At 50.1% G+C, this 13217-nt stretch overlaps 1 protein-coding gene across 2 annotated transcripts; it reads right to left on the bottom strand.

The window, feature by feature from the left end:
* Nucleotides 1-831: 831 nt before the first annotated feature.
* ptpn11a (protein tyrosine phosphatase non-receptor type 11a) lies at nucleotides 832-13217 on the bottom strand. Of its 2 annotated transcripts, none has more exons than XM_035392071.1 (16): nucleotides 12931-13217; nucleotides 9194-9316; nucleotides 8338-8532; nucleotides 7725-7917; nucleotides 6965-7084; nucleotides 6383-6496; nucleotides 6195-6291; nucleotides 5523-5620; nucleotides 5170-5328; nucleotides 4754-4885; nucleotides 4100-4254; nucleotides 3774-3841; nucleotides 3304-3455; nucleotides 3055-3167; nucleotides 2246-2341; nucleotides 832-1598 (listed from the first exon to the last, which is right to left on the bottom strand). In XM_035392071.1, exons 1-15 carry the CDS (start codon nucleotides 12942-12944, stop codon nucleotides 2272-2274), a joined length of 1803 nt encoding a protein of 600 aa, XP_035247962.1. In that variant the 5' UTR covers nucleotides 12945-13217; the 3' UTR covers nucleotides 832-1598; nucleotides 2246-2271. The 2 variants fall into 2 exon arrangements, with proteins under 2 accessions (XP_035247962.1, XP_035247963.1); XM_035392072.1 differs by having other exon boundaries at nucleotides 5541-5620.

The raw sequence follows: 13217 nt of genomic DNA, 5'->3' as shown, positions 1-13217 counted from the left end.
GGTCAAACTGTAAGAGGATTACAACGCTCACATTACACATTTGAAATGAAGTGGATAGAGGACACAAATGCCAAAATGAAGAATAAAAATAAAAAAACAAAAATAAAAAAAAACCAACCATTAAATTATCACTGTCTGAATTACACATCTGAAAATACTGTACTTAATGTTCTGAACGTAGTTAAGTGTTCTGCACTAAATGAAAAGATGGCGAGCCCAAATTTGCATCGATCCCTGTGAAAAGCGTGTAAAAACCCAGGACCACCATTTCGGTGCTGCGCGGCCACGGTGTGTGAGCCGGACTGGCGACGTGGTCGAAACCGATATTCAAGTCAAAACACTGAGGAGCACGCTGAGAACTTGGCCATAGAAACCGTAACTAATGCTAATCGTTACTGCCGTTAGGTACTGCCCGTTAACGCCCGGGGTAAGAAGGTGCCAGCATTTCCTTTATCTGAAATTAAGTTCACACGGTGTTTCTTAAGTACACAACAGGTATTTAAAACAAAATAAGTGTATTACATTGTAAAAAAAAAAAGAAAGAAATTAAACTTAAAACGTTTTTCAGGAGAGCTTGGAGGACCTGCTAGGTGGCCCTCCAATCTGCAGTTACTGCAGTAACTTTGACACAAACACAGTTTTGAGGAGAGGCACAGGAGGACCCACCCCCACCCAGTTCCCTGTGGGCCTCGTACACGAGGCCATACAAAGCCATGGAAACGGTCATGTAGCGTGGGGGGGGGGGGGGTCACTTAAAGACGGCCAAATCACTAAAGCGCTAATAGACCAAAGCACTTCCTGCTTTCTCTGGGCTGAATGGACTTTCTGGGGGACGGCCGTATCCCATCAGCCTGTGCCAAAACTAAACTGCCGTTTACCCAGAATGCCGCATTCAGGACCAGGAAGCTGAACGAGAGAAAAAAATAAAAAATAAAGTACTACATGGAGGACAAGCGTATACATACAAACGTTAACAAAATCCCTTTAATACTAAAAAGGGTCCCTTTGCGTCTTCAGACAAGGCAGAGAAAGGCTGCTGAAAAGGTGGGGAGAAAAGTGTTTTTTTTTTGGCACAGGCTTTTGTCCTGAAAACGCCTCGCACTGCTGACTACACTGCGTCATCCTTTGGCAGAAAAGAAAAGACAACAAAATGAGACAAAAAAACACAAAGAAACAAATACATGTTAGAACCAGGGAAAAGAAAACTTAAGAGGCAAAATAGTTTTTCCTCCACGCATGCCAGATGAAAACAGGACCCCCCCCCCCCCCTCCCAGTTTCATAGTCGTCTGATAGGTTGTTCTGGGTGGGGGGGGGGCAGGAAATATTCAGGGTCAACTAAAGTGGGTGTCCATGTTGATTCTCAGGATAAGGCTCCATGATGGTGTCACAGTGGTTTTTTTTTTCGACGACGGGGCGGGGGACGGGGGCGTGGGGGAGGGGGTTAAAAGACAAACTGCGTTACGTGGAGGAAGAAAAAGAAAGGGGGGGGGGGGAGGGGGGGTTGGAGCCTTCAGGGCTCAGTCTGTGTTTCTCAGTTTGGTCATGATCAGGTCTCAGGCACTCAGCCGCAGTTTAACAAACTCAAACCAACAGCCTCCTGCAAAAGAAACACAAACACGTTCACTCCACAGTAAGCATTCACACTGGACACGGTCAGCGTCATTACCAGACCCGGGTCAAATACCGATTCGTTACGGATTCAAATACTTTTCTACACTTTGCTGATCCTGTCTGGTGTATTGGAACCAATGAAATACTTTCAAAAAGTGCAAACCTCTCCTTCTAGTCATATTGGCAAGCTCAATTACACCAGGCAAGATCAATAGAGCACTGAAAATTATTTGAATCCAAAACAAAAACATATTTGACCCAGGTTGGATATGAAAGAAAATATTTATATCTATATTAGTCACGGACCCACATAATATTGACAGTGCACTACTGGTAATTTAAGCTTTCCATTTATGTATTTAAGTAAATTGAACCATGGTAAAAAGTCTGTATAGTATAATCAAATGTTATTTCTGAAATTTAAAAAAATCAATCTGTTTTATCAGAAACAGACAAATCTTAGACCAAAACAAAAAGGAAGCTGATTTCACACTGAGTTCCCATTGTAGTGACCCGGTACTCAGACCATTACAGTGCTTAGACCATTACAGTGCACTCTGGTGGTGTGCTCACTCAGTCCACAGTTTAAGGGAAGCTGTCACTGACACCATAAGCAGGGAGGGGGAGGGTTACCTCCGACTTCAGCAGGAGGGCGAGTCTCATCTGTAACTCTTCTGTTGCTGCATCAGGCCCACGTTCTCGTACACCCGAGAGCTCTCCTCCCTCACACTGCCAAGAAAGTATTCACATATATTTTTATTTTTTATTTTCACATTTTAAAATGGTCTTCCTTTGGTACTGGTCGAACTCGTGTACATGAATATTACATCAAGGGGGAAGAACAGCTGTCACTTTGTTCCCACACCAGTGATTATCCAGCGCTGGGTGGCCACCGTATTTGCAGCTTTTTATGTTTTCCTTCAGTCAGCAGCCACTTAGGCCTCAGAGACGAGATGTGACTTCATTTAAGTAATTTCAGAGCACTTAGGAGCTGAAACATGGCAAAAGCCAGCAGGCACTGCAGCCCTACTGAACTGCAGTGTGAGAACCACAGCCTTGCTGAACTGCAGCCCTGCACAACCATAGCCCTGTAGAACTGCAGCCCCGCAGAACCACAGCCCTGTAGAACCATAGCCCTGTAGAACTGCAGCCCTGCAGAACCACAGCCCTGTAGAACCACAGCCCTGTAGAACTGCAGCCCTGTAGAACCATAGCCCTGTAGAACCACAGTGATAGTTATCACACACAAGTTCTCACACTGCACTGTGTTTCATGTTGCTCTCATGCTGCTGTGTTCTCTATCGATCAGCGATACCGGGTTGTGGGAAAAATCAGTCATTATTTCTCTGGTTATCATCACTGGATAAATGCTGCAAGGCCAGAACACACAAGGCAGTATAAGCAGCACACACGGTGGAACCGGGCCGGACACTCATACTCACTCTGCACAGGTCGGGGTCGGGGTACAGGGGGTCAAAGGGGTCTGGTCTCCCGCGGTCAGGTCCGACAGAGAGTATTTGATGTTGGTGTACTCCCGCCCCTTGATTTTGCTCTTCTGCAAACAGAACGGGGTAAAGAGAGGTCACAGCACACGCAGAGCAGGGCGATCAGTGTGTGTGGGTTGGGGGGGGGGGGCAGTAGAGATCAGTGTGTGTGGGTTGGGGGGTGGGGGGGGGCAGTACAGCGCTCACCTGCTCCTCCTCGATCCGCCGCTGGAGCGTCTCGATGTAGTGCTGAACAGCCATGTAGATGAAGCGGTACTGCGCCTCGGTCTGCACCATCCCCGACCGCTGCGACCGCACCATCTGGATGGTCTTGGGCACGTCGATGTCACAGTCCACCCCTGGAACACAGGCAGGCCTCCGCGCGTCAATCCCATAAAACCCTGGGACACAGCGACGCCTCCGTGCGACAGTCCCACAAGCGCCTTTATTATCAGACTCGGGATTGGCTCTAAATGGCTCCGTTGAGCAGGCCAGTAGCTCTGCTCAGACGTACCAGTTGAACCCTTGAATTTAAATATTTAAAGTTCTACTGCAGATTTCAAATTACAATTTTATTCTGCGAGCACACATTGTAAACCGCATATACAGATTACAAAAAGAGTCTTTGCTGGACGACAGATGAGCTGGAGGTGTCCTTAAGAATTTGGCGAACAAACCTTTCTCTCTGATCACATCGATAAGGATGTCAATCACGATAAACGTCCCCGTTCGACCAATCCCGGCACTGCAACGGAACAAACACAACACAAGCGAGAGCTGAACTCAAAATGCACGTCTCAAACACACAACACAGTGCAGGATGTCAGCTCTGCTGAGGCTGGCCGGTGGCAGTTCTTCCCTCCTCAGTGCTCTTCTCCAGTCCCATTCAATTAACTACCCTCAGCCTTACAAACGCTGTACGCTCTAAGACTGCATCCAATTCATGTTTAAGGACTGGTGCCATTACTTAAATGCAGCAATACTCCCTCTCCCGCCCCCTCACCTGCAGTGGACCACGATGGGCCCCGCCTCCAGGATGCTCTCCTGCTTCAGGTTGACCTCCTCCAGGAAGTCCAGCACGCCGCCGGGGTCGGCGGGCACGCCGTGGTCCGGCCAGGCGCGGAAGTGGTACTGCCAGACCGTGCGCTCCGTGCTGCCCTGCAACGCACAGCCCGGTTTAGGCCCGCCCCCGCACAGCGCGTCGCCATGGCAGCCGCCAATAGCCGGGAGCGGGATTCTTCCCGACTTTCTCAGACTGATCGAGAGACGCGCGTTTTAAAATGGCTCTGGGAGCAGCGGTACTACCGCGTTATTGTGGAAGAGTCTCTGCTGCTGTCGGATGCCAGTGGTTTTTGTGCCAGAAAGCACAAAAGCACTGTGTGTGTGTTTGTGTGTGTGCGTGTGTGTGTGAGATTATGACACACCTAAGTCCTCCACCTCTGGTAGAAGACACGTAGGGTCAGCAAAAGCACTTCCCGATTATTACATCAGGAGAAATCACGTTCCTGAACCCAAAGGCTGCCCCACACCAGCTGTGAGCTGCAGTCCTGACCAATCATGGCGAATGGTGAAGACAGAGCCGTGGTGCTCTGGCATGCTGCACCTTCAGCTCTGGCGCCCCCTTGTGGCAGCTGCGGTTACGACCGGTGAGGCTCACCTGGCCCACTTTGGACAGCTTGAGCTCCCGCAGGATGTAGTCATGAGCGGACGTCTCCTTGACGTTACGCACGCGCATGGCGCCGTACTCCTTCAGCGCCGACATGTCCGGCCAGTACTTCACACATTTGCTCTGCGGGAAACCAGCGCACTCACTCAGTTTCACCCTCACTTTCACTCTCAGCAGTTCAATTTTCGGTTGCAGCCGCAAAACCAAGAAAGCAAAACAACTTTTCTGATTTGGTTCGTGAAAACTAAAAACTAAATTGTTAATGCGGGTTGGAGCATTCTGGGATGGCGACTGAGGCTGCAGTTTCAGATACCAGGTGGGGTGATGCTACGCAATGTAACATCCATAAATTATCTACACCCACGTATGTGTGCAGAGGAAGCGCGGACGGGCGTGGCAGCCGGTACCTTTCCCCGCTCCACCTCCTTGGTGGTCATGACGATGACGCGGGAGTTCTCCTGGAAGACCATCCTCCAGAAGTCGCTGATGGTGTTCTGCAGGCAGCCCTGCGTGGCGATGTAGCTCTTCCTCAGCTTGGCGCTGTTGCACTTAGGCTCCGCCTCCGGCTGAGGGAAGCGCGAGAGCATCACGACCGGGAGGACCAGGGGGACATTAGCCCCGCCCCCAACAAGCACAGAGCAGCCAGTTAAAGCATGCCTGCCACTACATCACTGCACTCTCTCTACTGCACTCTCTCTACAAAAACCACATGAAGCGAGCGTGTTGGGAAGAGTAGGAGGAGGCGGTCGGAGGCGGTTACCGTGAAGTCAGCTCCTACCATGATGATATTGGCGTTGATGTAGTCGGATCCGGGCTCGTTGGGGTCCCCGTCGTTAAGCACTACGCGGGTGTGGTCGACTGTGGGGCGGCAGACGGTCAGAGTCAGTGACACACAACCGTCCCAGGACTGCATGTGCACAATCCGCAGAGGGCAAAATAACAGCGCTCAGGAACTTTTAATGTGCCACGTAGTGGGGCAGCGGCGTAGTATAATGGGTAAGGAACTGGTATTGTAACATGAAGGTCAAAGGTTCGATTCCCGGGTAGGACCCTACTGTTGTACCCTTGAGCAAGGCACTTAACCTGCATTGCTTCAGTGTATATCCAGCTGCATAATTAGACACAATGTAAATGCTGTGTGAAAAGTTGCATAAGTCGCTCTGGATAACAGCGTCTGCTAAATGCCTGTAATGTAATGTCATGTAACATACAATTGCTCAGTTCTACCTCCCAGAGTCAGATTCTGAATGAATCCAGTAGTCTTGGCAAAAGCCCCAAAAAGATCTGCTGTGCAGCAGCAGTAACGGCACAACGGTGATGCCTTTCTGCTTGTCTTTGTTGGATGTAGATTTAAACCGCTGAAGTAAAAAAACACCCAGATCTCTTTACTGTGAAAGCGTTATTTCGGAGCGAAGGTGCGGCCGTTACTCACAGGGCAGGATGTTCTTGTAGCGGTTCTTGTTCTTGTTCTCGGCGCGCTGGCCCTCCTTGCGGCTGTAGAGGAGCTTGCACTCCTGCTGCTGCAGCGTCTGCGTGGCAGGAGGAGACAGGAAGTGATGCGAGAGGAGGGGGCGGGGCTGCACGCTGCGGCGGTACCTCGGCGGCGGCCAGGCCTCTTACCTCAAACTCCTCCCAGAAGCCCTGCTTGACCTTGTCGGTGGCCTCCGCCAGCTTGCTCAGCTCGCGCACCCGGCTCTCGATCTCCGCTGCGTTGATGCGCGTAGTGTTCAGCGGCTTTCCGGGGGGGGGAGGAGATAAAAGGTGAACCCAGGCTGCGATGCTCAATTATCATCAAAGAGCAAAAAAAGCTCTGACACTTCAGAGGAATATTAACCCGTCCCTTAGCAAATAATATGGAGGGCTGTTTGGGGCGGGGTTCCCCGTCCCTTAGCCAATAATATGGAGGGCTGTTTGGGGCAGGGTTCCCCGTCCCTTAGCCAATCATATGGAGGGCTGTTTGGGGCGGGGTTCCCCGTCCCTTAGCCAATAATATGGAGGGCTGTTTGGGGCAGGGTTCCCCGTCCCTTAGCCAATCATATGGAGGGCTGTTTGGGGCGGGGTTCCTCGTCCCTTGGCCAATCATATGGATGGCTGTTTGTGGCGGGGTTCCCCGTCCCTTAGACAATCATATGGAGGGCTGTTTGGGGCGGGGTTCCCTGTCCTGTAGCCAATCACGTGGAGGGCCATTTTGGGCGGGGTTACCTGTTTAAGTTGCAAGACCGTCCCCAGTGTTTCCACCATGGGGTTCTTCTTATAATGCTCCACCAGGTCAGTGAGGGAGTCGAACTTCTCCCCCCCGCCCACATCGTACTTCAGGTCGTGCTAAGAGACAGAGAGAGGAGAGAGGGATAGTTCACTGTCCGGCCCATCGTCATGCCAACGTCTCTCCCCCCAGAATTCCGCCGAATCTCGATCCAGCCCAGCGGTTAACGCTCCCTTCAGACGGACGCGTTAGAAGGCCCCCCCAAACAGAAAAGTCCCGCATTCTAAACCCTGTCATTTTACTAAGGAGTATAGCCAACGCAACGCTGAGGTTCACAGAACACCCTTTCCACTGACCATGTCTCCATCTCCAATGCGATATGGGCAGAGCACATACATGTATGTATGTATGCACGTATGCATGCATGTACATATGTATGTTTGTAAGCATCTACGTCTGCAAGTGTGTATGCAAGTTTGGGAAGGAAGCAAATCATTCCTGAATTTAATTGCTAGTGAATGCTTGATTTAAACACATCATCCAAAAAAAAGATAATTGATTTTAATTGTTGAATCAAAAATGGGTTCTCCCATGGGTTAACTTCAAAGTTAAGGACAAATATCGATAGAATTCCACCCACGGCTTATACCCTGCTCCCATGATTCCCTGCAGCCCAGCGGCCGTGTCGATGGAATCCCACCCGCAGCTTATACTCAGCTCCCATGATTCCCTGCGGCCGGGCGGCGGCGGCGCGGGTACCTGGCAGCGGATCATGACGTGGGTGACCTTGGGCTTGCTGTCGCTGCTGTCGGTCTTGTCGTCGCCGGTGCGCACGGAGAGCACGAAGTCGCCCGGGTGGCTCTGGCTCTCCCGCACCAGGAAGCTCCCGTTCTTCCCCTTCTCCGTCAGCAGCTTCTCCGCCTCGCGGCCCGACAGGTGCCCGTGGAACCACCTGAGGGGGGGGGGGGGGGGGAGGGTGAGGGCGTGCGGTTCACGTACCGTCACGCGCGCTAGCACACGCTTCTACAGCTGCTGAGCTTGAGCAGGGGGCCCTCTGAACATGGTGCTGGAGGGTCACAGGGTCTGCAGGGTGAGGCACTCTCCGGGACCAGGGCTGGGGACCTCAGCAGATCCTGTGGCTCTCCAGGACCAGGGCTGGGGACCCCAGTAAACCCTGTGGCTCTCCAGGACCAGGGCTGGGGGCCCCAGCAGTCCCGGCAGCTCTCTGGAACCAGGGCTGGGGACCCCAGCAGACCCTGCGGCTCTCCAGGGCTAAAGCTGAGGACCCCAGCAGACCCTGCAGCTCTCTGGAACCAGGGCTGGGGAATCCAGCAGACCCTGTGGCTCTCCAGGAGAGGAGGGGGGGACTCACCTCTCGGACGTGGGGTCGGCACAGTTCAGCGGGTACTTCAGCTCGATGACGTCGCCGTTCTTCTCCTTCAGCTGGCCGTGGTGTTCCATGTAGTACTGCACCAGCTCAGCCAGCGTGGCGAACTTCTCCCCCCCGTACAGGTCGTAGTAGTCGCCCGTGTTCTGGATCTTAATGTGGGTGACCGCTCCATTCCGCCTGGTTTTGGGGGGAGGATAGGAGGATTGAAAAACTGCACAGGGGTGCTGTGATGACACAAAGCCTTTATGAGTCTATCAGTGGATCGTTGTGAAAATTGACCCCATACACACTTCTATTAATAACAATCAATAAAGGCTTAGAAATCACCCTGTCAAGCACACACATACACACACACACGCACACACACACACACACACAAACACACACACACAGACAGGCAGGCAGGCAGGCAGGCTGACAGACAGACAGACAGACAGACAGACAGACAGACAGACAAATACACACACACACACACACACAAACACACACAGGCAGGCAGGCAGGCAGGCAGGCAGACAGACACACACACAAACACACACAGGCAGACAGACACACACACACTTGAAAAACACACTTTGCCAGGGACAACGTAGTGTCTGATACACAGACAATGGGGTTGTCCCAGAGAGCGGTGTAACAGGAACTACACCAGAACTGGACTGCACAAATAAATACAATATCACCCAAATTATATTCATCACCTTACCTAAGCTGACTTTTCACAAATTTCACTTCATCTTTTAATGATGCACAACAGAGTTTTCCCCCGTTTTAAACTGGCTGCTCCTCCCTCGGGGAGAGCAGAGAGCGGGAGGCCTGGGGGGTGGGAGCTGCTCACCTGACGGACAGCGTGAAGTCCCCCGGGTTGCTCTTGCTGGGTCGGGCCAGGAAGCTGCCGTCCACGCCGCGGGTCAGAAGCAGGTTCTCCGCCTCCACGCCCGTGATGTTTGGGTGGAACCACCTGCAGGAGCGTGAAACCCAGATTCTCACCTGTGAGACGAATCAGTGGCTATGTGCGTCTGACACGCTCACTGTGAGCGAAGGACCCTAAACCTGACGTTACTGTGAGCGCAGGACCCTAAACCTGACATCACTGTGAGCGAAGGACCCTAAACCTGACGTCACTGTGAGCGAAGGACCCTAAACCTGAGGTCACTGTGAGCGCAGGACCCTAAACCTGACATCAGTGAGCACAAGACCCTAAACCTGACGTTACTGTGAGCGTAGAACCCTAAACCTGACGTCACTGTGAGCGAAGGACCCTAAACCTGACGTCACTGTGAGCGAAGGACCCTAAACCTGACATCACTGTGAGCGAAGGACCCTAAACCTGACATCACTGTGAGTGGAGGACCCTAAACCTGACATCATTGTGAGCAAAGGACCCTAAACCTGACATCACTGTGAGTGGAGGACCCTAAACCTGACATCACTGTGAGCAAAGGACCCTAAACCTGACATCACTGTGAGCACATGACCCTAACCCTGACGTCACTGTGAGCGAAGGACCCTAAACCTGACATCACTGTGAGCAAAGGACCCTAAACCTGATGTCACTGTGAGCACATGACCCTAAACCTGACGTCACTGTGAGCAAAGGACCCTAAACCTGACATCACTGTGAATGGAGGACCCTAAACCTGACATCACTGTGAGCGAAGGACCCTAAACCTGACGTCACTGTGAGCGAAGGACCCTAAACCTGAGGTCACTGTGAGCGCAGGACCCTAAACCTGACATCAGTGAGCACAAGACCCTAAACCTGACGTTACTGTGAGCGTAGAACCCTAAACCTGACGTCACTGTGAGCGAAGGACCCTAAACCTGACATCACTGTGAGCGAAGGACCCTAAACCTGACGTCACTGTGAGCGAAGGACCCTAAACCTGACATCACTGTGAGCGAAGGACCCTAAACCTGACATCACTGTGAGTGGAGGACCCTAAACCTGACATCATTGTGAGCAAAGGACCCTAAACCTGACATCACTGTGAGTGGAGGACCCTAAACCTGACATCACTGTGAGCAAAGGACCCTAAACCTGACATCACTGTGAGCACATGACCCTAACCCTGACGTCACTGTGAGCGAAGGACCCTAAACCTGACATCACTGTGAGCAAAGGACCCTAAACCTGATGTCACTGTGAGCACATGACCCTAAACCTGACGTCACTGTGAGCAAAGGACCCTAAACCTGACATCACTGTGAATGGAGGACCCTAAACCTGACATCACTGTGAGCGAAGGACCCTAAACCTGACGTCACTGTGAGCGAAGGACCCTAAACCTGACGTTACTGTGAGCGTAGAACCCTAAACCTGACGTCACTGTGAGCGAAGGACCCTAAACCTGACATCACTGTGAGCGAAGGACCCTAAACCTGACGTCACTGTGAGCGAAGGACCCTAAACCTGACATCACTGTGAGCGAAGGACCCTAAACCTGACATCACTGTGAGTGGAGGACCCTAAACCTGACATCATTGTGAGCAAAGGACCCTAAACCTGACATCACTGTGAGTGGAGGACCCTAAACCTGACATCACTGTGAGCAAAGGACCCTAAACCTGACATCACTGTGAGCACATGACCCTAACCCTGACGTCACTGTGAGCGAAGGACCCTAAACCTGACATCACTGTGAGCAAAGGACCCTAAACCTGATGTCACTGTGAGCACATGACCCTAAACCTGACGTCACTGTGAGCAAAGGACCCTAAACCTGACATCACTGTGAATGGAGGACCCTAAACCTGACATCACTGTGAGCGAAGGACCCTAAACCTGACATCACTGTGAGCACATGACCCTAAACCTGACGTCACTGTGAGCGTAGAACCCTAAACCTGACAGCAGCTGAAATTAGAAGGGGAAAAAACAACAACAAATGTAGGAATGGTTTCTGGGGCTAGAACTGCCTGTCCAAACAAGTTTTTTTAAAAACAGAGCAAAATCATCCTGCTTTATTGTGCATCGCACAGAGTTTGACCATCCCTGTGTTTATTTCAGACATTAAACTAGGAGAGTATGACAGTAAAACATTCTGTCTGATGGTCTGCCAGGAGAAGCCCAAAGAAACATCAGTACAAAGAGGTGGAAATAACTTTTTTTGTTTGTTTTTTACTCTTTGCGTTTAAATTACAGTCAGAGGATATGCAAGAACAATACATTTTTTAATGTGAGAAAACACAAAACTACTAGGTGCAATCAGACTGATTAGATTCTAAAATAACAACAATGAGCATGGTGTAAATTATGAAAGCACTTCTGGAATTATGTGGGCTACACATTGCACTAATAAATGTGTGAATCACGAAGAAACAACACCCACAAAAACACATAAATTACGGTGCACTGCACATTACTGAACGTTACAACACATTCCCCATTTACCACAATGACACTGTACTAGGCTCTCTCCAAGCTACGGTATCCGTTACAGGGTTGTTAGCTAGGTATGAGCAGTTACACTTCTTATGTTCAATGCTCGAGGTATTTTGCTGGTTGGTCACGGCCAAAGGGGATCAACACTCCTCAAGTGGCCAGAGGACTTATGACTGACAAGGTTAACAGGCACTGGCACATCTATATGTAATTTAGCAACTATGTATTAGTGAATCATTTCTAAAAAAAAACATGAAGGAGGGTGGCCAAATGGGTTTTAAAAGGAACTATACTACGGCAACTCTTATCTTTATTTACTTAAAAAGCTAGCGATCAACAGCCACGCTTGATGGTACCCAGGCTCAATCTATCTGTCGTTGAGTCGACGGATGAAGCCCCACCGATCAAAGATCAGGCAGTCCAGCTCCAACCATTAACGTTACACCCAATATTCTTACATACTCTTCCCGATAATGCTTGCCTGATGTTGGAAGCCCGTTAGACCCTAAAACCTTAATGTCTTACCCAACTGATAGCCGCATACAACAAAAACCACAGACATAAAATTGATAAGGGGACAAGTTCAAAGTAACCCGATAAACACAAACTAAAGTTATATTTATCAACAGCCGGAAAATGACATCGGTCGGAGACTCGGTTTAAACTAGTAAACCAGGGTAACTAAAAACTGCAACAGACACTTGACGCATGAGGTTACTTTAATATACAGATTCAACCGAGTTATATTTCTGTTTTTTTCCCGAGAATACACAGTTTATGGTTCGGCTCGTGCTGATGCAAACATCGCCGTAGCCTGTTAGCTACCTTGCTAACTGGTCGTTTCATCCACAAACAACTGGTTACAAACAGCTAGGAATAATTTGTGGGTCGTTCGACGTATCACTAGCTAATCATTATGGGCTGGGTTTGACGGCAGTGTTCATTTGGATTCCAATACAGATCTCTGTATCAGGTAAACCGGCGAATCGACGTGTAACGTTCACTGGAATAGTTTATTTATTTAGCTGGGCAAGTAGCTAGACTAACATTAGCTAAAGCTCGCTAATGTTAAATGCAAAGACATCGGCAGCAATCTGTAGATAACCAGTGGTGTTTAGATTTCGTGACAGTGACAATCACTAAATCCCAGTAGGCTTGATACGTGTTTTTGTCCCATAATCATACCTTACCTCCGAGATGTCATTTTTCAATTTTTATTCTTCAAGCCTAGTTTCCTCGACTCGAGTTCCTTGTTATTAGATAGCTACAGAGTTAGCTAGCCAGCTATCAGCTACGCTGCTCTCCCACCATCTACCCTAAAACAAGGCCTCATAAGGTCGTGACCCCGCTCAAAACGGGTACAAGAAATTGTACATTTGTTCAAAAAATATTATACGAATTAAAATTTGCTAGGCCGCAGCCCCTGAGACTGGCGTCGAGGTTAAAACGTCACCAAACATGCGACGGAGTAGAACGC

This window comes from Anguilla anguilla, chromosome 14 (genome assembly GCF_013347855.1).
Source record: "Anguilla anguilla isolate fAngAng1 chromosome 14, fAngAng1.pri, whole genome shotgun sequence".
NCBI classification, from domain to species: Eukaryota; Metazoa; Chordata; class Actinopteri; order Anguilliformes; family Anguillidae; genus Anguilla; species Anguilla anguilla.
The sequence above is the reverse complement of the archived record's forward strand: the minus strand, read 5'-3'. Positions and strand labels throughout refer to the sequence as shown.